The sequence below is a fragment of the Cetorhinus maximus genome, chromosome 10 (assembly GCF_964194155.1).
Source record: "Cetorhinus maximus chromosome 10, sCetMax3.hap1.1, whole genome shotgun sequence".
Taxonomy (NCBI): Eukaryota; Metazoa; Chordata; class Chondrichthyes; order Lamniformes; family Cetorhinidae; genus Cetorhinus; species Cetorhinus maximus.
The window spans coordinates 29,361,992-29,384,112 of record NC_135888.1 but is presented as its reverse complement, the minus strand read 5'-3'; the positions used below and the strand labels follow the sequence as shown (position 1 = coordinate 29,384,112).

General features: G+C 38.9%; 1 protein-coding gene across 3 annotated transcripts in view; it reads right to left on the bottom strand.

The window, feature by feature from the left end:
* Positions 1-2,161: 2,161 nt before the first annotated feature.
* LOC144685605 (ER degradation-enhancing alpha-mannosidase-like protein 3) overlaps positions 2,162-22,121 on the bottom strand; it is a 74,682-nt gene continuing 54,722 nt past the window's right edge. For 2 of the 3 annotated variants that reach the window (XM_078550285.1, XM_078550287.1), the window contains 8 exons: positions 21,766-21,890; positions 20,550-20,715; positions 18,362-18,516; positions 14,955-15,117; positions 13,765-13,956; positions 12,908-13,073; positions 12,360-12,551; positions 9,659-10,677 (listed from right to left, as the gene is read on the bottom strand). In XM_078550285.1, coding sequence (XP_078406411.1) covers positions 10,382-10,677; positions 12,360-12,551; positions 12,908-13,073; positions 13,765-13,956; positions 14,955-15,117; positions 18,362-18,516; positions 20,550-20,715; positions 21,766-21,890 — 1,455 coding nt within the window. In that variant the 3' untranslated portion in view covers positions 9,659-10,381. Of the gene's footprint in view, positions 2,341-9,658; positions 10,678-12,359; positions 12,552-12,907; positions 13,074-13,764; positions 13,957-14,954; positions 15,118-18,361; positions 18,517-20,549; positions 20,716-21,765; positions 21,891-22,121 lie in introns of those variants that run through there. The other variant, XM_078550286.1, reaches the window with a different exon arrangement.

The window sequence follows — 22,121 nt, the reverse complement described above, 5'->3', positions numbered from 1 at the left end:
AGGGAGATGCAATATTTTTCTCAAGGAGGGTTTGAGATCATTCTAGTCAGGACCACAGGGTTCAAGACTTTGACCTAAACATTTCATTTGCTGAAGTTGACACTGTTAGAGTCTACAATAAACATGGGTATTGCAGTTTTGTGCCTTTAAAAGGAAAAAATCCTTAATGTTATTGAAAACTACTCTCCATGAGCCATTTAGGCATTATTTTCATTTTATAACTACTTTTCTCCAAACAGTAAATGATTTATTGGAAGACAAGGATATATGTAACTTTCTTTTTAAAAAAATTTAACCGGAGTTGGGATGTTTACACCTATCTTAATTGAACATAGTCAGGGCTGTAGGCATCAATTTTATGATTACAAACACATTTCCACGCAAATCACCTCTCCTCATCACTGGAAACATCTCCAGCCAAACCACCTGCACACAAGCTCCTTCGATAGCACCTTCCAAATCAGTGACCTCTATCACCTAGAAAGACAAGGGCAGTAGATGCATGGGAACACCATCACCTGCAAGTTCCCCTCCAAGTCACTCACCATCCTGGCTTGGAACTATGTCATCATTCCTCTACTGTTGCTGGGTCAAAGTCATGGAATTCCCTCCCCAACAGCACTGTGTGCGTAGCTACACCACATGGACTACTTGGTTCAGGAGCAATTCTCAGGGGCAATTAGGGATTTGCAACAAGTGCTGGCCCTGCCAGCAATGCCTGTATCCAAAGAAAGAACAAAAACTCAGTTCTTCTTACTTCCACCTCTGAATTCCTCCACTGACCTTTTAAGTGGCACAGCAAAGGTTCCCTAAATTGGTCCCTGGGATGAGGGGCTGCCCTATGGTGAGAGGCTGAGTAAATTAGACTTATATTCTCTGGGCTTTAGAAGAATGAGGGGTAATATAATTGAAATCTACAAATTTTGAAAGGGCTTGATGGGGTGGACACAGATAATTTCTGGTGGTGAGGAAATCTAAAACACAGGGGCACAATCTCAGGATAAGGGACCAATCATTGAGGACTGAGATGAGGAAAAATTACTTCACTCAAAGGGTTGTGAATCTTTGGAATTCTCTACAAGGGCACTGAATATTTTTAAGGCTGAGATAGACAGATTTTTGGTCTTTCATGGAATTAAGGGATGTGGGGAGCAGGCAGGAAAATGAAGTTGAAGCCCAAGATCAGGCATGATTGTATTTATTGGCAGAGCAGGCTCGATGGGCCATGTGGTCTACTCCTGCTCCTATTTTTTGTAGCCGCGTACTAGTTCAACATCCCTCATCAAATGGATTTTAAATTCCTCATTTTCGTATTCAAACTAAATCTTGCAGCCCTATGTTCCAACATTTAATTTTGCTCTACTGGCTCAAAACCCATCGTCTCCGTCCATTCTGCTATCAGTAATTAAGCTTTCAGCAGTACACTGAAATTCCTCATTACATTACTCCCAACCTTTTAAAGCATTCTCAGCACAAACTGCTTTGACCATTAGAATGGTAGCGAGGATGAAAGACGTCAGTGTTATGGAGGCTAGAGGAACTGGGGTTCTTCTTAAAACACAATGTTATGTGGAGATTTGAGAGATTGAATAAAGAGAAACTGTATTCAGTGGCATAAGGATCAGTGGCCAGAGGACACAAAATTAAGGTAATTGGCAAAAGAACCAGAGGTGACATGAGGTCTTTTTTTTTTTAAACACAGTGAGCAATGCTCTGGAATGCACTACTTGAAAGGATGCTGGGAGCAAATTCAATAATAACCTTCAAAAGAAGTGAATTGAATAATTACTTGAAGGGGGAAAATTGCAGAATTTTGGAAAAAAGGAGGGGAGTGGGACTAATTCGTAACTCTTTCAAGGGGTTATCATGGGCACAAAGGGCCACATGGCCCCTTTGATTCTATTCATTAATGTTTTCAACAAATTTTGTAGATGAATCCCATTCTGTTCTGCCAATCTCATTTGACTTGGCAAAAGTTGAAAACCCCACACTCATCACAATTTGTAAATATAAGCTTCTGATCTACATTAAATATTTTCGTATTTCATGACAATTAAAAAATGGTCCTTGGTTTTGGGAGAATGAGAGAGCAGGAGTGTGCAGGTATATTTAGAGATACAAGTTAGATAGGGATTTGGACAAAAGAGAGACAAAAAACAGCAAGGAAGGTTATAAAGGAGAAACATACAGGTACAATAACCTCCAAACAATCATAACATACTTATAAGGATCTCTCTTTCCCTCATCCTGCCATTTCTTTTCTCCTTCTCCCTTCTGCAGTTGTAAATGTATGCCTTTGAAGCTCTGACATTCCACCACGGAAACAAAGTATCTTCCGATCTGCAACCAAAGATCATGCCAAGAACATTTAGTTACTCGTAAGGCACAAACTAGATAAATTTAGAGCTCCTATTCAGCACTTCCCAACTAAGGTCATGAGTAAATGCTGCCGGTTAGGCAATGCAAGTGCCTTCTCTGTAGGTTGATCAAAATTTCCATCATCAAAATGCTATGGAACAACTGCTGTGAATTTCTTTACTTTTCCAATTTTCTCTCTCTAGGCATCAACATTTGCTGGGGTATCAGTCTAAAGGCACATGTATCTAACAGTGCATCCATTGCTTCGTCTTCATGTGTGAGCCTCAAACATTGACCTCAACTGACTGTTAAACTGTTAAGGAGGCAACACAGCTCACTTGTTGTCACCCAACGTCTGTGTAATGCCTTTTTCAACTGAACAGAAAATAGAACTTCTGCTGATTTTTATTCTCAATCCCAGGGACTTTACTGTGTGTCTGAAAGCTATTAACTGAACACAGGCCAGGAATTCAACATGTGGCCTGCTGGTCAGTACAGCAGACTACATTAAGTCATCAAATGAATTAAGCTCAGGATTCTATTGTTCTGGTGGCAGCACTTTGCTGAAATGTGACCTGCTTCAAACCAGGAAATGAATTAACTGAAGCACTATCAAGGGAAATACTATTTTTCCAGCAATCAGTATATAAACCGAAACATCACTTTTATCCGGTGTCACTTGCATGGAATATAAAATTAATGAACAAAACACATATATAGGTTTCCATGACAAATTTGTATTGGCCCTGCCAATTATACAATTACAAACAAAGTGTAGATGTATTAAATTTGTCCATTATTAATTGACAACTCAATATCTGTAGCTCATATCCAATAACAATATTTAAAGAGCACATGAGACTTTTAAAACACATCTGACTATTAAAGCATTGAGGCAGTACAGGATTCTGTGTGAACAGTTGCTGCAAGTGGTAAATTCCAAAACACCTGTATTGTTCTTCATTTCTTAGCTTTTGCCTATAGTTCAAAATGTGTTTGGATTTTTTGTTTGAATGCAAGATCTATTAACATGGCATTCACGTCATCCTTAATATGACAACACTGCAAGATGCAGATTACATCTCGGATAAGCTTCAGAAGCATTTTGGTTTTGAATTATAGCCCAGGATGGTAAATAAGCAATATGCCTCTTCATTTTTCATCCTGCATCTCACTTATCAAAGTAGAATGGCCCAAAATGAGGTACAGTTAAAGAGTGTAAACTAACAATACTTCTTTACCTTGTACAATGTCAAAAAAACCTTTTTGAAGAGAGCAATTAAACAATTCTGTGCTGAGAAAGTGGTGGTCATATGTCAAAACTGAAACGATACTGGCAAGTGCTTCTCAATATTGTTCTGTTGTTTACATGAACACCCTAACCCTCCAATTTAAAAATATCTTCAATTCTACAGTGACTGGATATTATTTAGTATTATACATTTCACTCAACATTTAGACTGTAAAGACAAAGTATTTGTAAAAGTTCATCATTTGTGCACACTTTTTTATTGTCAACATACCTCAATCAAAATTAAAACTACAATGAGGCACCTTATATAGATTAAAGCATTCATAGATTCTCTGGAACATTGAAATATGATTCAACTTCCCTGAAAATGTACATTGAAATTTAGCCAGCTATATAAAAACAAACAGGTTTATTTATACAATTCAGCCACAATTACATTAATTGCAGTAGTGAATAACTAACTTAGATATAACACTAAGTTTAGTAGTTGTGCCCATTAACCATTTGATTTTGCTCTCATTGTTCCCATTAGGATTTTGAATAGTTCATGTCTTACTCTGGTGATGTTAGATTCCAATTAATTATGGTGCCAATGTCACTTTTTTTGAAGCATTAAAATACTTTTTTAAAAAAAATTGAGTTGCTTGTGGATATTATTTGTCCATTTTCTATGAATGGGTGAAAAAAAATCAATCCAGTTTTGATTGAGTTCAACAAGATATGTGGAAATAATATGCTTATTTTAATGATTATATTTTAGTAACAAGACTTGAAAAACAAGGTCTTCAGATCCATTCCAGACAATCAAATTTTCAATTCTCAAGCACAATGGGAGATAAGAATCTCTCCGGAAGTATGGGGCAGCAAAGAAAGTTAACATGATAAAGGTGATCAATTTACTTAAATGCTCATTAAGGTATGTTAGTCATATTGACTTTAGAACTAAGGAATATGGTTGTGCACAAAAAAAGGCGCAATATTAAAGCTATGGCAAAACATTTCACAAATGGTAATTTAAACTAAATCGCAACTAATGAGAGGGTGCTAAATTGTTCACAAAAATGGAATAGCTAAAAAACCATTGGGTAATACATATCGTTCCCTGGATACATGAAAAATTGTGATCTTCAAGTTTTCAGTAAGACAAAAGCAAATTCTATTATGCATTTATCCACTCACGTTTCTGGAACATGCAAAACGATCAATACAATGATCCCAGGGTAGCAGTCCTTTAATTTGTACTTGAAATAGCACTTGTGTAGCAAGCTCTGAAATAAAATATTTCATCTACTCAACTGTTTTTACAATATGATGGTTTTGTAACACTATAAAGTATTTGCCATTTCGACCTTACAGTTTCTCTCCTTATCTACAAGGCACTCAACATCCCTTTCACATTCCCCAGTGTTCATATATCAGCATTTTTTCCATTCAGAAAGAGAATTTAAGTACTTAGTGTTATATAAGCTGTTAAACAGCACAATTTCTGCACCACAAATACACTGGAAATATAGCTACAGCATAAAGGACACAATCTCATTTAATATTTAAATCTCAATACAATAAAATCTTGCTAATGCAAGAAGTGAGTTCTACTCAATTATAAAGAGTCAGGGCGTAACTTATTTATCTTTGAAAATACATTATTAAATATGCAACAATGGCATTTCTGACTTCTCCCGTGTGTCAGATTTACTAGAACCATGTTCCACTGGGGGCAAGGGCTTCCCACTTCCATAGAAAATAATTAATTCCCAAACATTCAAAAAGCAGTTTCATTCACTCTACAGAAATACTCAATCAGGGCAATATAAATAAAGTTTTCCAGTCAGTACACTCAGACTGAGCATCTACTTTACCTAATATTCACCTAAAACTTTACTGTTTTTTCCTAAACTTGCCAAAATAACATTAAACTAATTACAAGATTTAGATGTTAACCTTAGCTCAGTGGTAGCACTCTGACCTCAGAGTTAGAAGGTTCAAGTACCACCTCACAAGATTTAAATATGCAACTATGCTGAGAGTTTGGAGGTACACAGTCTTTCAGATGAGATGTTAAAGCCCAGTCTGCCTTCTCAGGTGTATGTAAACTATGACACTATTTGAACAGCAGAGGAGTTTCATCTTCAAACAACAATAATAAAATAATTATCTGGTCATTTATTTCACTTGGTCCAAATCCTGCAACTCTACCCAACATTCACCTCCTCCTTCTTGGGGTAACTAGGGATGAGCAATAAATGCTGATTTTCCAGCAATATCCACATCCTGTGAATAGATTAAGAAAAAAATTCTCATTGCTGTTTGTGGGATCTTGTGTGCAAATTAGCTTTCATGTTTCATACATTGCAATAGCAACTACGTTTCAAAAAGTATTTAATTAGCTGTAACAAATTTTGGGACATCCTGAGGTTGTGAAAGGATCTATACAAATTCAAGTCAGTTCTTTTTGAGAGTAAATAAACTAACCCATTAAAATTGGCCAGAAGTTATCATAAACTAATCCTAAGCCATTTTGGCACACTTTACTGCTGTTAACTTTATTGCCTAGACTGCAAAAAAGCTATACCTTTAGAAATAGTGCTTTTCCATCCACTTTATTTAAAACAGGTTGAATCCTATCAAAAACACCAACTCAATTGTTAACCTGAAAACACTTTAATGCAGAAATAATATTGTTTTATGAAAACAGCCAATAATATTCTTGGCAAAAAATTAAAAACACTGACTAGATTATCTGCATAATCTTTCTATTTAATTTTCACATGCACATCCAAATGAGATAGATAACTAGGTAAACTTTTGTTCTGCAGCATTTGAGTGTATGCATTGTATATAAAATTAATCTCAATATGCATATGAGTATTTGACCTACAAACTGCTCCTGGTCTAGAACTGAATATCGTTTAACACATACTTTTTAAATTCATATAATGAACACCATAAACCTATTTCAAGTACTATATAGTGTTAAGCTATTGATTATAAGTGACTGGCCTGCAGTAGGTATCAACTTCAATCCCAATATATTTGAAGAATTAAACTGTATCATTAAAATCTTGCTTGATAGATTAGCATATACATTGGATCTTAGAAACAAATTTAGTTGAATGCCATTTGTACAATGCACGTTTTAAGCTAATGTATAATAAAAAAGGAGTGTCAGCAGCAGAGTCAACAAAAGTACTATAGTTGACAAACTTACACTAAAAATATTAAAATTAAAAATTATAGTTTCAACTGCAATACGACGTCTGGCTGCATTTACAAGTAATAAAATTGATAGCATAGTCAGGATGATCATTTTTTTAAAAAAGTCAATAAGCAATATGATTACTAAAATAAAAATAAATTGCGCAGAAGCAGAATAAATATTAATCAAGATTATGAAATGACTCCCTTCTCCCTTTCTCCCTTCTCCTGGGCATGCAGGAATCACTACAGGAAAACATGCGGCAGGTAGGAAGAAAAAATACAAATATGATGAAAGCAAGCAGAGTGTTAATTTTCCACTGTGAAATTACTAAACATAGTTCTTGAGTTCTAAGCAAATTATTAAACATTACACTTACAAATTTGAATAATTTTGAGATCTGGGTTTGAGTGTGAAAGATATATTGCATATTAGCATTTAAAATAAAAATTGCATCATAATATGCCATACACAGCATGCATAGGAGGAAATCAGAGTAAAATTTAATGCCCTCACCAATGGCAAGTTTGATGGTGGGGGGACATTGTATCAGCTGGGAGGGTGGCGAGCGGAGACCCCTGTGCCTTCTGGACTCTGCCCCAGTGGCAGGAAGGCTCATGGATGCCAATTGAACGCCTAAGTGGACAATTAATGCCCACTTAAGGACCTCATCTCCTGTCGCTGGTATTCACCCAGTGGCTGGTGGTTGACTCACCATGCGGGAAGCCTGAAAAGCAAACCCTTTCAGGATTGCTTGTGGGCTTCCGGGGAAGGGGAGGGGGAGGAGGTCCCACATTCAAAGGTACTTAGAGCCTGATTGAGGGACCCAGCGTTGGGAAGGGGAGGTCCACTTAGAGCCAACCCCTGCCTTTACTGCCAACTCCCCTACACCCGTTTCCTCATGACTCCCACCCTCCAATCCCCCTCCCACAATCATTCACCTGTGGCTTGGGTCCCTCAGTGATCCTCGGCCTCATTACTGGCAGCACTGGCATTACAGGCAGCAGCCACCTCCTCTCTGGTGGCGCTGCCGAGCAATGAAGAGCTGCTGGCCTCTGATTGGTAGGGGGGACTTCTGCCTCTCCTTGATTCTGAAGAAGGCCTGCCCGATTAGCACTTAATATGGCAGGCCTTCCCTAAAGAGGCGAGGTGGGGCTCACAACAGGTCTCCAGCGGGTGAGATCCCCATCGCCTACATTAAATTCCGCCCAAAGTGTTTCATTAACATAAATACTCAAGTAATGTTTAAATTAAAAACCACTGAAGGTTACATAGCTGGTAAACACTACATTTGAATACATAAAAATAATCCTGCCTGAGGAGTTGTTACTGTTAAGAATATTGAATTGAAATAAATTTGAAGGGCCAAAGCTTCAACTATCATTTCAACCAAAAAAAAAACAACTTACATTTACTCCTGCCTTTTAAAAAATGAGCAAATGGTAACTGGATTTTACTGTTTTACTATGTGACTTAACGTTCCATGGTCCAAGCTGATGTAAAATAAAGTTTAAATGTAACATTTCTGAAATTGAGCACAGTAGATATGCAGACAAATATACAAAATTGAAACTGCAGCTACCAATTGGAGACAGGTAACGTCAGATGCTTATGTTGTGGACTAATCTCAAGTGAGTATCAATGACATTCTGCTGCATGCATGCTTTGACATGTATGCAAAGATTTGCTCTTTCCTCCATCATTTTGTTCTTGGAACACACGTGACAGTGTTGCTTTATCTAAAGACTTGATGTAGTGTATTAAAAAGCAGTTACAATGGTCTTTTAAAATGCTGCTTTATACTGGCCTAGAGTTGAACAGCACCCAAAGCAAACTTATACTGGTGTGATGACTCCGATAGGAGGTTTCATATCTCATGCGTTGAGGATTCAACCAGGATCTGACATCTAAATTATAAATAATTTTCATATTACCAAGCACCTGAAATTGTTTTGCAAAGTGAATGTGGCAGTATATCTGTACCCATACTTTTGCAGTTTGTTTCATTTTCTAATGACACCAAATGTCCTAACACGTAAAACCCACATACAACATCTGATTAAATTGTGCTAGTCCTTAAGTTACTGACACAAGGGTCAATAAGCAAACATGCACTCAATGCTATAATTTAAAGCTTCATCCGCCTTTCCTGAACTCTCATTGTGGGGATTTAAAAATCTATTTGTTTCTTTAAAGCTGCTCCAAATACATTTTAGAAGCATGTATGCAAGTGACAAATACCTCTTAAGGTCTGACATTATACAAGTTGTTTGGAGGTAGGTTATATCCTGGCTGATGAAGGTTTGATCTGTTAAACATGTACCAGATTCTTGACAGCTTGTGTATTTTTGGCCTCTTCTTGCTGAATTGTAGCTAAGTGACAAGCAACATTTAGAATTGCATTGATTTGGACTTCGAGCTACTATCAGAGTTGGGTTGGTCAGATAATTTACAAAAAAAACTTCCTTTCATCCCACCAACCAAAAGAAAAGGTTTAGGTATTCAGATTCCAATCATCAGAAATTGCCATTAGGTTTCCCTATTTTACTGTATTTCTTAGATAGTATCAAACATTCAATTTTAATGAGTTTCAGTACTGCAGTGTCATTGTACTTGCTTTCATGTAGTAAAAAATTCATTCATTTCCACTGGGGAAAAAGTTGAAGGCTCATAAACAAATTTTCTTCAAAGTCCCTGATATATGAATGAATTAACCTGCATACAATTTAACCCTGTGGATACTGGCTTAACATTTTAGTATAAAGGACCTGCAATCTGTTCATGAACATATTTGTATACTGTACAAATGACTTGGTATCCAGTTTCAATATTTATGCATTTCTACCGTTATAAATGATTGACTAAATATTTATTGCTAGTCTGAAAATGTAGTTCAGTTTTATGCCATGTCAGTGTTACAGAAATTGTAGGTAGATTGAAAAGTTTTCATTGATGCAGGTGCCAGAGTTGGGAAATAATAGTTTGTTGAACTCGGGCAATTTTGCCAGGTGCATCTCAAACCTAAATTGAAATCACTCTGAAAAATGTGGTCCACTCTCTATTTTGATTTGCATGTATACTACTAGTGTACAGTAGTAATAGCAAGTTACTTTAAATAGCTGGTTCCTTTGCATCGTAAAAGGCAACTCGTTCAACCAAAATTCATTGCTTCCTCCATAGCAATACAATCTACAAAATGTTCATTTCAGTGAGCACCATCTGATTACATTCTGAACACTATCATCCCCAATATTGTAGCACGACAGGCATAATTACAGATTACTAATATATAGCTCTGCCTATGTATTTAGAAACTTCCTAAAAAGATGGCGATTTCCCACCTTCAAAATAAATTAAAAGCATATGTACTTTAGTTAAGGCAATGCAATTTCTCTTCCCAATTCATAGTTCACTTCCTTAGTCCTGAAGGACCTGTCCAGAAAACTGGTAACAAAGAGTGGAATTCTAGATTTAATATAAGCAGCATTGTTTTTGAAAAATCTAGGATTGCACAGTCCCTCTGCATTTAAACAGAGTTAAACAAAATGAAACTTTGTTTTGAAAGAAACCAGTATTTATAGCTCATCCTTGTCAGTTTCTTCAGAAGTATCCACTTCTTCCTTAAAGTCCAATGGTACAGATGTGTAGTCTTCAATTGCTTCCTGTTCTGCATCAGATGGAAGCTCACCAACTTCCTGACTTTGGGCTTCTTCAAGTCTGCCAGCATTCTCATCTGAATGCTCTGTTGACTCTGGCCCTGGACAGCTCTGTGAGCTTATGCCAAGTTCTAGCTGAGCAACCTGTGCATCTACAGACTCAATTTGGATATGGATTGTTATTTCTCCAGTAGATTTTTCGACATCTTTGCTTTCTGGAATAAATTGCAATTTAACAATGGAATTACTACCCTAACAAGCAAGAGAGTTACATAATTATTTCTACTACGGAATAAGCTAGCAAAAATCAACTATTGAAATACCATGAAAACTCAACCGGAAATATGTCAAATGTTTTATAAGCCAGAGCTTGCGTGACCACTTCATGTCGCACCAAGTTTTCCCTTCTCTGACCAAACCCTGCCTATTATTCCAGGTTATCTTGAAGAACAAGACAAAATGAATTTCAACCCCTCCATCACAAATTATCTCCTCTCATTTCCCTCCCCCATGCTCTTAATCCACTCTTCAAATATTCTTGAGGATTTTTCTCGACTGCTTTGTTTCCAAAATAGAAACCAACTGCTCAGTTGCCTCTATATCCCCCATCTTCCTCTCTTCCTTGCTTCTCATAACCCTTCACCTTATCCAATACCTTCTCCACCCAGACCCTCATCAAATTAATCACTTCAATAATGTACATTGCATAATTTCTCAAAGTATCCTTCTGACCCAACTTGTAACAGCCTAACTTCCCCATCTCAGTCCTGTGCTTGCCTACTTTGGTAACCATCCTTTATCCTCCAGGATTCCTAGGCTTTTCAAAACTATCATCCCTCTTCTTAAAGAAGCTTCTACAGGATTCCTCTGTTTTCTGACACTATCACCAATTTCTAGTCTATTCCTTCTTTATATATTACTCTCTGTCATGATGCTATTAACATATATAATACTATTGGAAATTTTTTTTCTTTTAAAATAGAGGTTTAGTCTGTGTGTGTGTCTTAATGTGAGTAAAGCCAGCTAATCTGGGTGCTTTGATGTGTACTCATTTTGATATGTAAAAGAGATAGCGTGCATTTGCATTTTTTGAATAGAGCATTCAAGAAGTGGGGTGAGAACTGACGCCTATCTAGCAGATACCAAGCCATATGTTACTAATAAAATTGGTACTATGAAAGGGGTTTTATTGTTAGAAGAGGCTGGTGATGCAATGAGAATTTACATTCAATAGGCGGTGGTAGGTACAACTTCAGCAGTTTTTGGGTGTGCAGAGCATAGGCAATGTGAGATCAAAAGGCAGCTGTAGGCCTCCAACTGTCTCCACAGGAACCAAAGAGAAAAGAACCTCATTTTGAATTCATAAGGTGAAAATGCTTTGCCTGGTGTCTGGTTAAGTCTATGGGTTGCTGTTGCCTTAATGGAGATTAGTTTAGGAATTTGTTAAAAGTTATGATAGTAGTAATTTGAAGCCATGTGTATATATATTTTAACCTGTATAAATTAATTAAATGTTTCATTTAGTTTAATGTAAAACCTCGAGAACTGGTGGTCTGATTCCTGAATTTAGAGTCACATCCCAAACATAACACTTAAAATTATAGGTTATGACAGTTGTTTAAAGTTTCCCTCTGGGATTTTTAAATAACTCAGCTTTACCAACTGCATCGGTAATAACACTCTCTCTTCATCCTTTCAATCCACTCAAAGCATTAGTGTAACCAAAGCCATCGTGCATGACTGACCAAAGCTCTTTGTTCCTCCTTAACCTTTCGGTTGCCTTTGACATGCTGAACAGGTTAACAGCTACACAGACGAATTTTAAAAAAGACTTGAATTACAAACACAGTTCTAAAACTCATCCTATTAAGGATTAGCTAAAAAAAAAAATACAAACCTTTCCCTAGCTGCTTGGATTTATCTATTAACAGTACATCTACATTCTGGTTTTCATTCAAAGCATCCAGTAGGATTGTGCCTTCCTTGTGAAAGAGGAAAAGGAGAGGTATGGTGATATCACTGGCGTTCTCTCCATCACCAGCCATCTGGAATACAGGGGAGGCATCACTGCTACTGCCTTCCACATTATCTGAAAGGGAATGTAAAGGAATTAAGTAATTGAGCTGCAGACAAAATGAACTATTCTGACAAATAAAACACAATTCACCACTGCCTACCTAGCTTTTGGAAACATACAAATGTTCTTTTCTAAAAAATCCTTGTGTAATTAATTTTATAGCTACTAGATGCCTCCAAATTCATCAAGGTGACATTCTAGTACAAGGTGATTCACTCTGACAGGAAAAGGTACTCAAGTCTTGTGGGTTCTGTAAGGCTCTATTTCAGATAACATGTAAAGTTACTGTTACAGAACCTACAGCGTTTTTTCCACTTTAAAATAATAAATTAAATTATACCAACATATTTAAAATAAACAATACCTACCAATAATGACAGCACCAATGGCTCCAACCTTCTGCAAATTCCTTGCCTTAATTGCAAACATGCAGTCTCCACGTTGTGCTAGGACAATTTTACCTTGGACCTCATCTGAGTTTGCCACATCTAAGCAGGCAGTGTAGGGGATGGCTTTTATCAAGGTACCTTTAACCTACAAAGGACAAAAAAAGCTCATGAAGTAACAGCTCAACAACTATTAATGCAGTGCAGAAGAGGAAAATAAAGTGATTGGAGGGGCAATGTGATAGAGGATCGTAGCCCCGATTGACAGGTGATTAGTTCCTTGGCTGGCCTCTGTACAGAAGCGTTATTAGAGGCCAAACACTTCCTCTGAGGAGCAAAGAATACAAAATAAATCAGGATGAGAAATACCAAGGGGACTTTTGGAGGTGCGTCAGTAGATTTCTTGGAGCAAGTAACTTGCCTATTTGAGGATGTGTCATACCCTTAGCAAAATAAAAAATGTAATTAAGGTACACACAGTAGTTACAAAATGGATGGCTGAAAGAAGTCAGTTCTTAAATCTCACGAAGAAATGATTAAAGGCTACCAAGAAATGAAACTAATTTTATGAGAAAATCAGTGAGTTATAGATCACTAAATGGCCGGACTCATGACTTAGCACATCAGTTTTGAAATTCAATAGTCAATAAAAGAAATATCACTCAATTAAGGTTAAGACAAACCCAGGGAAGTGCTAAGAATAAGATTGTCTATCTGATAGCACAACTTTATGCTCTTCACAAATTCCTACCCTTTTCTCTCCCTCCTACAAGAAATTCCACTAGTTATGCTTTCAACTACTCATCTTTATGTTTAAATAGCAAGGACATGTAACTCACCCCATGTTCCTGTTTACTGAGGTCCATTCCAAAATGAGCCGGGCCTGCAGCTAAAACCACTTGTCCCAAAAATGGGGGAGATATAATCTGCACAGCAAACGATGTCATCTCTCCCCTCGTCTGAGCCTGAACCAGTTCAATGATTTCTGCAATAAACTTCAGGCCGTTCTGACCATTTTGTGAACTTGCAGCCTGAGTAAGACATTCCTTACGTCAATAAGCCAAATACAAACCAGGTATTTATTTTGCATTTTTAATATATACATTTATTGCTGAAGTTTCAGCATCACCCAACTTACTCTGGAACTAGTCTATTGTCAATTCAGTTTAAGGCTAATATCAGAGTGCAAGGTTGTACTTCTTGAATCTGCTGTTGAAGTATGTTATTTTGTCCAAGGGGAGAATTTTCTCCATGTCAGGGGGGTTGGGCGGAAGCAGGCATGAGTGGGCGCGGTATGGTATGGGTCTATAAAAGTTCATGTACACACTGGCTTCTGAATCTAAAGTGCATTTGTATTATTGTTATAGATATTCTTCTGCAATTTAAAATATGGTAAAGTAATTGATAGACTTTTACTTAGTTTTAGAAAAAAAATGATTTTTCTAAGAAAATGAAAATTTAGATTTGAGAATAGTTGCACTAAAAATATGTAATTTTGTGGTCCAATTGTTACTGATCATCTGTACTATAAAATAATAGAAGGCAAGTTCTCATGCAGTTATCTCCCTGAAAATTCAGGATCTTAAACATGTTTTGAGTAAAGTATTGGGATACATTCCCACAGAGAAGAATAGAACAAGTGTATTTGGAGAGAGTGGAAGGAAAAGTGCCTTAAGGTGAACATTTGCAGTGATAGCCACTTTTTAAACAAAACTCGAAAGGCAAATCACAACATTTCATAAACAATCAGCTATTTAAAGTGAAGGACAAGCCTGGTGTGCCCTCCCTATTGAACTAAAATAATACTGTTTTTCCAGGTTATTATGGTATTTACATTTTGAAAAATAAATGTGTCGTCTAGCTCATGGATTAACATAAATTGCAGAGAGAAAATGTTTTATAAATGACTAACATATAAGCACAGAACAATGTAAAACAGACACTGTACTAGTACCATTTTATTTGCTTTTACGAGGCTGAGCTCAGTAAATATTATTCTCCTCTGTCCAGCTTCATTCCAGCTACTGACCTGATCAGGCGTATGTGTTAGCTGGATACGTCCATCATTTGTTGACACTACAGTGAACCCCATTTGTTTCAAGATTTCCACGTGATCCATGCCATTAGCAACAAAGTCTTTTGTCTGAAGTGAAGGGAATGATTTAGGCTGGGAAGGTTCCATACACTTGTCCCTGGAATAGAGTAAAATCATATGCAAAGAAAGAAAATTTCCACATAATTGCACACATATATTCAAGGGATCTATTCTTCAGGACTTAGATTCATTAAATAGAAGTTTAAATGAGCCAACTTGTGATATTTTAAAAACGTTGTACTGTTGAATATTTAGCATATATATTTCAAACGTCCTAATGCAGCTTGATGATTAATGCAAGAAGCCAAATATAAACATTTTGCAGGGCCATGAAGAAAAAAAATGAAAGACTTAAATTTATAGCACCTTTTATGACCACCAGACATTTCAAAGCACTTTACAGTCAATGAAGTATTTTTTTTTAAGTGTAGTCACTGTTGTAATGTAGGAAACACAGAAGCTAATTTGCACTCAGCAAACTCCCACGAGCAGCAGCGTGGTAATGACCAGATAATCTGTTTGAGGGATAAATATTGGCCCGGACATCAGGGATAACTCTCCTGCTCTTCTTCGAAATAGTGCCATGGGATCTTTCACATCCACCTGAGCAGGGAGATGGAGCGTCAGTTTAACATGTCATCTGAAAGAAGGCATCTCTAACAGTGCAGCACTCAGTACTGCACTGGAGTATCAGCTTTTGTTTTTGTGCTCAAGCCCTGGATGGGAGAGCCTTATGAATCAAAGATGAATGTGCTACCAGCTGAGCCACAGCTGATACCTACACAAAGGAAAGTTTAGAAGTGTTGTTTTTTTAGCCCCTTAGGCTTCAGCAGCGGTCCAATATTTACATGCTCCTGAATCGGGCGGAATTTTACGCCAGTGGGATTTTACGGTGCCAAAGTCAATTAACTTTTGAATGGCTCACAGCACTTTACGGCCCCGCCCCGGCTTTGAGGGGGCCATAAAATTCCGCCTGTTGAGAGTATGGCCAATCTGTGCTTAAGCTTACTGTTTGCAATCCGACAGGGACAGTGGCCAGGATTTTACGGCCCCGCCGCAGCGTGTCTCCCCCTGGCGGATGTGACGAGCCATTTAAAACGCCATTCAGTTCGGCGGGATCGTAATACCCCGCCGGGCGGGAGGGGCCGTATTTGCTACGGTACTCCATATTTGATAATCAGAAGGTCTTTAACTGCCAGTAGCTTGGGTTAGGGACTACTGAACAAGGCTATACATTTCCACAAGTCAGACAACCAACTGTCAAAAGCAAATGCATTCAATGCTCATGAGGTGACTATTAGGGATAATGAGGGGTCAGTGGCCTTGAACGCTTGGGTTGCAAAAATAGACCTTAGACTGAGGAAATAGTGCACCTTGCTGGATGATGCATTTGAAACTGGGCCCACTATAATCATTAGCACACTCTGCTTGGTAAATCTTAGCGACCCAGCAAGCTGTCTTTACTCTCAGTGACACTTGGATTTTTTCTGATAAATGTAAAAGGCTAATAGTCTGATTTCCATAAAGCAGAAGACAGGTTGGGCAGCTGTAAATACAACTCATGCTGACTGAAAAATTTACTTTCATCTGTTCTTCAAAGCATACTTGACTGATGAGAAATAGCCACTACAATGTCATGTTTTTGTGCAACAAGGTCAGAATATTCTTTACGCATGCAAGTTTCACAATAATCTCAAAACCAGTGAGGCCAGTTAAGTTAGGATATGGTTCTCAAACTCAATAGTAGCTTGTTTTGGTTGATGCTGTCTCTTGTCTTTGTTCATACATTTATTCTCCTAGTTCCAAACACACACTGTGCCTTAGAGGGTAGGGATTCATTCAACTGAACTGTTGGTGACAGTGACCAAGGAAAAGAGAGGGCAGAATATTGCAGTCGGCGTGCGGGGGTGGGCCCCCGCCAACACATAAAATGACGCGCCATGATGTCAGGCGTGCGTCCCCACGTCATCGCGCGTCATTTCGATTTTTCATTCAGCAGCCGGACGCCGGAGGTGGCTGAGCGCCCACCGACCTGTCAACGGCCTATTAAGGCCATTAAAAAAGTAATTGACGTCGTTAACAACACTGCCCGTCCAACCTTAAGGTTGGGGGGCAGGCGAAGAGCCGAAGCGGCCATCGCATTTTTCAGGAAACCTCATCCACGGGTGGGGTGAGGTTCCCTGAAGGTATTATAAAATAATTAAATAAATTTTGCGAAATGTACAAACATGTCCCAGCTCATGTGACACTGTCACATGAGGGGACATGTTTAAATAATTTTTTAGCTCATTTATTGAAAAGTTTCACTATCAATTTAATCTCCCTGAGGCAGCTCTGTGTCTCAGGGAGATTTCTGTGCTCTTTCTCGCGCGTGCGCGAAAGAGTGCAGGCCCCGACTCTCCCTCCTCCCCTCGCCCGCACAGGTAGCGCTGAGCGCTACGGGCCGTGCGTTAAGCTGGTCAGGTCTTATTTGGCCCGCCCACATAAAATGGTGCTGCGCAGCTAATCGTAGGCGGCGATCGGCCCTGCACCTGCTCCAGCCCCCTCCCGCCCAGCCCTCCCAGCATAGGTAAGATTCTACCCCTGTTTTCAATTCCGCCTTCCCCTATGGGTGGCACCTATTCTATGCTTGAATTCGCGACATGGCGGTGTAGCTGTCAGTGGTCGATGCGGAGGACAGGAGAGACTTTTGCAGGGGAACAGGCTATGATGCTGCCAGGATCCTCTGTGGGATCAGATCAGAAGCTCCTTCCCCCCAGGCCCACAGGCATGGGCCCTCTGTCACAGGAAAAATACCAGCGATGGTATGTGGCTCTTAATTGGCTGCTCAAGGGCTTCAACAGGTTTACAGCTAGGAAGGCCGACCTCTATCTTCCCTGCCCTGAATTAATTGGGTGGTTGCCGGGGGGGGGGGGGGGGGGGGGGGGGGGGGGGAGTGTCAAGAAGGTGACAGGCCTTCCATCCTGTGCCTTCCCACCCAATTAGAAGGCCCCCACTACCTCCCAGTCCATTTTGGTGAGGGGTCATTAAATTCCACCTGCTGTTTTCTTAATTTCACGTCCTTTTATAGCCCACAGTCTTTATCCAAGGTTAAACATTTTCTTTTAAAAAATTGTATGAGGATATCATGTTAAAAACAACAGAGCTTCTTCTATGCTAATTGCTTAAAAGGAAGCTCTCTGAATATTACTGCACGAATGCTTTTCACGTGTGTACAAATTTTTTTCTATGCTATTTCAATAAAGTTATTTATGCATTTTTAAAAAATTGTGTTACTTGTCAATAACACAATTCATGTGATTTCATATGATTAAATTGCAAAACCTGTAGAAAGAACATACCTTTCTGTGGAGGTCCGTGAGCTTGCATCAAGAACTATATCTCTGTAGGTCTCTCTTATTTTCTGTGCGTAGGACGGGTTATTAGGAAACAAGCTTTGAGCACTGGGGCACATATGGGAAAGGACACTACCTTCATTCTTTTCCAATTCCACACTCTGGGCAAAAGGAAAAAGGATAAATTGATTGAAATAATTGATATAGAACACTTTATATTGCAAGTCATTCTTCTGTTTCCGCATGGATACAATTGGATGACAAACACAATAAAAACTATGTCACAATGTGAACAACAAAATCACATTTGTGCTGAATGGCTCAAAAGTACACACTTTGAAATAGTCACACAATTTGGCCAGATCCATTTCTTGCCACTAAATAGACCGAAAATAACTTGTAAAAAGTATCTTTATCCATATATAGAGGCCTCACATATGCTGTCCATTTCCACCTATTATTGGAAACTTTCACAGTTCATATAGTTCAGTGTCTCATCAAGCTTGCCAAATGCAAGTAGTTGTTCCACAAGACTGACAACTTATCCCTGACCCTGATCAGACAAAAAGGAAAATGCACTAATACCTTCCAGTGATATTTCGGAGCAATCTTCCGATGGAGGGCCCTTCACCCAGTGCAGCAAACCTCACAGGGAGCAGTGCAGAGAATCCGTGCAGAAACTGGATGCAGTCAAATCATGAGGAGCTGCGGTGGATCGGTTCCCCAACTAAGTCCCACATTGGGGAATTTTACCATTGGCAAGGCTGGCTTCAGTCAGGCTTCCCACCACAAGAGGCAGGAAGCAAATTTACACATTGAACTGGCCTATTAGTGGCCTTTTTACTAGGCATCTTGCCGAGATAGATTAACCCCCCCGATGAATCTGGAGACCACCAGCAGAACACAGGTGACCTCCCAACGGCAACGGCAGCCCAGCGGGAGAGCAATATTACATTCAAAGAGGGGACCACAAGCAGGGAAGGCAGCCCCTATGGCTCTAGTGATAAAATGAGAGGGGTTTTCCCTCCATCAATATTACTTTTAAGTTGTCTTTTTAACTTTTCTACCAGGTATAGGCTGCAGGGCCCCTCCATCGCTCAGCAGTGGCCACCATTCCTGCTGAGCTGCCAGTCCTCTGATTGGGCTGGCAGCCGTAGGAGGTGGCAGGTGTCCAGCACAGAACGGCAAGCCTGGTGGCAGCTTATTCATGAGCTTCCACACGTAAAAATCAAGGGGGAAGGCCCTCTCCTCAGCTATGCATGTTGCCAACACGCACTTCTGGCCACTGTCCATCCTCTGAACTTTCTGATAAAATCACAGAATCACACTGTGCTTCGGCCCATCGAGTCTGCACTGACATGTGAAAAACACCTGACCTACCTACCTAATCCTATTTACCAGCACTTGGCCCATAGCCTTGAATGTTATGACGTGCCAAGTGCTCATCCAGGTACTTTTTAAAGGATGAGAAGCAACCCACCTCCACCACCCTCCCAGGCAGTGCATTCCAGACCGTCACCACCCTCTGGGTAAAAAGGTTTTTCCTCACATCCCCCCAAACCTCCTGCCCCTCACATTGAACTTATGTCCCCTTGTGACTGACCCTTCAACTAAGGGGAACAGTGGCTCCCCATCCACCCTGTCCGTGCCCCTCATAATCTTGTACACTTCATACACCTGCTGTTGAATCATCACGGCAGAGAAGGAGACTGTTCGGACCTTTTGAGTCCACCCTTCCAATCCCAAGCAACCAATTTCCCTCAGACTTTAAAAGGGATTGCTGGAGGCTGCCATCAAAAGGTAAGCTTAGAACAATACTTACCTGAATATAAAAAGAGGTGCTCCTCCCAGCTCCAGATTAAAACCGCAGGCCAGTGCCAGCCACGTTCGCCACCTGACAATCCCTAATTTTCTCACCCCTTCCCCCACCAGCCAAACTCACCTCGAAACTATCGATGGGTGCCCCAACCAGCCAATCAGGTGCTCTTGGCAGCAACTGACACCTGCAGTTTGCTGGTACTAAACTATTGAGGCAAATGGACAATCTGCTACATGCAGTTTGTAGCAATCCAAATTCAGATTGGGTGGGATCCAATTCGTAGGGCCAAAGTCTTAGCCATTTCATTAAGTACTAAGGTACAAAAACATATGAGATATAATACCAAAAAAAGGCAATGAAACCATAGTGACCTACCGTTATATTTCTACTACAGGTTTGACAGACTGTGGCTAGTACAAGAGGCAGTAAATGAGCCTCAGTGGTGAAAACATAGTCATCTATGTTAAAGGGCAACTCATTGTCATCAGCAAACAGCAAATATAGGTACTTGAACATCTCAGCCAGAAAAAATGAATCCATCCTTGAAAAATAAAAAAAGCTAGTTTAATATACAGAATAGCAATTCATACATTCCTGTAAAATCAATTCTAGCTATTCAGAATTTCCAATTTAAAAAAAACAAGCAATACTAGATTTCAAATTGATGGCAATTATTAACTGCTTCAAAGTACATGAACAGTTAATTTCTGTAGCTGAGATTATGATCTCAAACTGTCTGGAACAAGCGTGCCCAGAGTTGAATATAATCTATCACAGTTTATTACTTCATCTACCTAACAGATGCATTCAGTTTGCCAAGAATTAAGTGCAGTTAGTTAGAGATCACACCAGCCAAATACCAATGTTAAGTGTAGACCTGCACTGAGGGCAAAACATGGAAGTTTTAATCAGAAGGAAATTACTCTATTCCGATTTGAAGAATCTTGATTAAATCACAGAAAATAAGAAAAGCTGTTGTTAAATTTTTATATCCTACTGCTACTGAGATGTTGATAGCCAGTTGTTATAAACATCAAAAAGCAGCAAATATTTACTGTTAATTGTCAAGATTTGAAGTTAATTTTTTAAACCAATTAATATAGACAATAAACTCAAGATAAACAGGATTGCATATTTTCTTCAAAATTAATAATCTAAAAATATAATTGAAATATGTGACTGAAAGATGCATTTTTTAGCCCATACTTTGAATACCAAGATGGTTATTATGGAAGAAAACAGACATTTACACCCTTGGATTTCTGCTACAAAATTTATATTTAACCCCCAAAGGTCTTGTATAAATTAAGTTAAAGGACAAGCTATCTCTACTTTCAAAGGTATCTCTATCTTCCCTTAAGAAAGATCTTTTTATGTTTCATTTGTTTAATGAGTACATGATGGTATTTTTCTACTGGCTACTTTGATTTAATTTAAAGTGAACCAAAAAGAAATCAATCTCTTCCTTTGAACTGCCATTCACTGCAAAGGGATCATTTAGTCAGGCTGTTCTGACCCTAAAAAGCTAATAACTCAGTGAATTTTTGGACTGAATGTTGCAAGTTATACTGCACTCCTGATGCCAACGTACCTGTCCTCATGATTGCCAGTTCGGACATCTTGCACAGCAGCAAATCCACAAGGCACTCGTGCATGCTGGTTTAAACTGTCGACAACTGATTTACCAACGTGGAGATAATAAGGGTCTTTGGTGGCCTGATTACAGAAAAAAAGTACAAAGCAGTGATAGGAAGGGTAGAAGGGAAACTTCATTTTTGACTTTAAAGACTGGAGGAAAATAATTCTCCTTGATCAACTTTTAATAGACTTCCGCTGGCAGAAATAAATGGTAATTATTGATTTGGAAAAAAAGGTGCAATTAACATAATATTAAATAAAAGAGAAATGTTAGCGAGAAGTCGCATTACCAACAGCCACAGCATCATA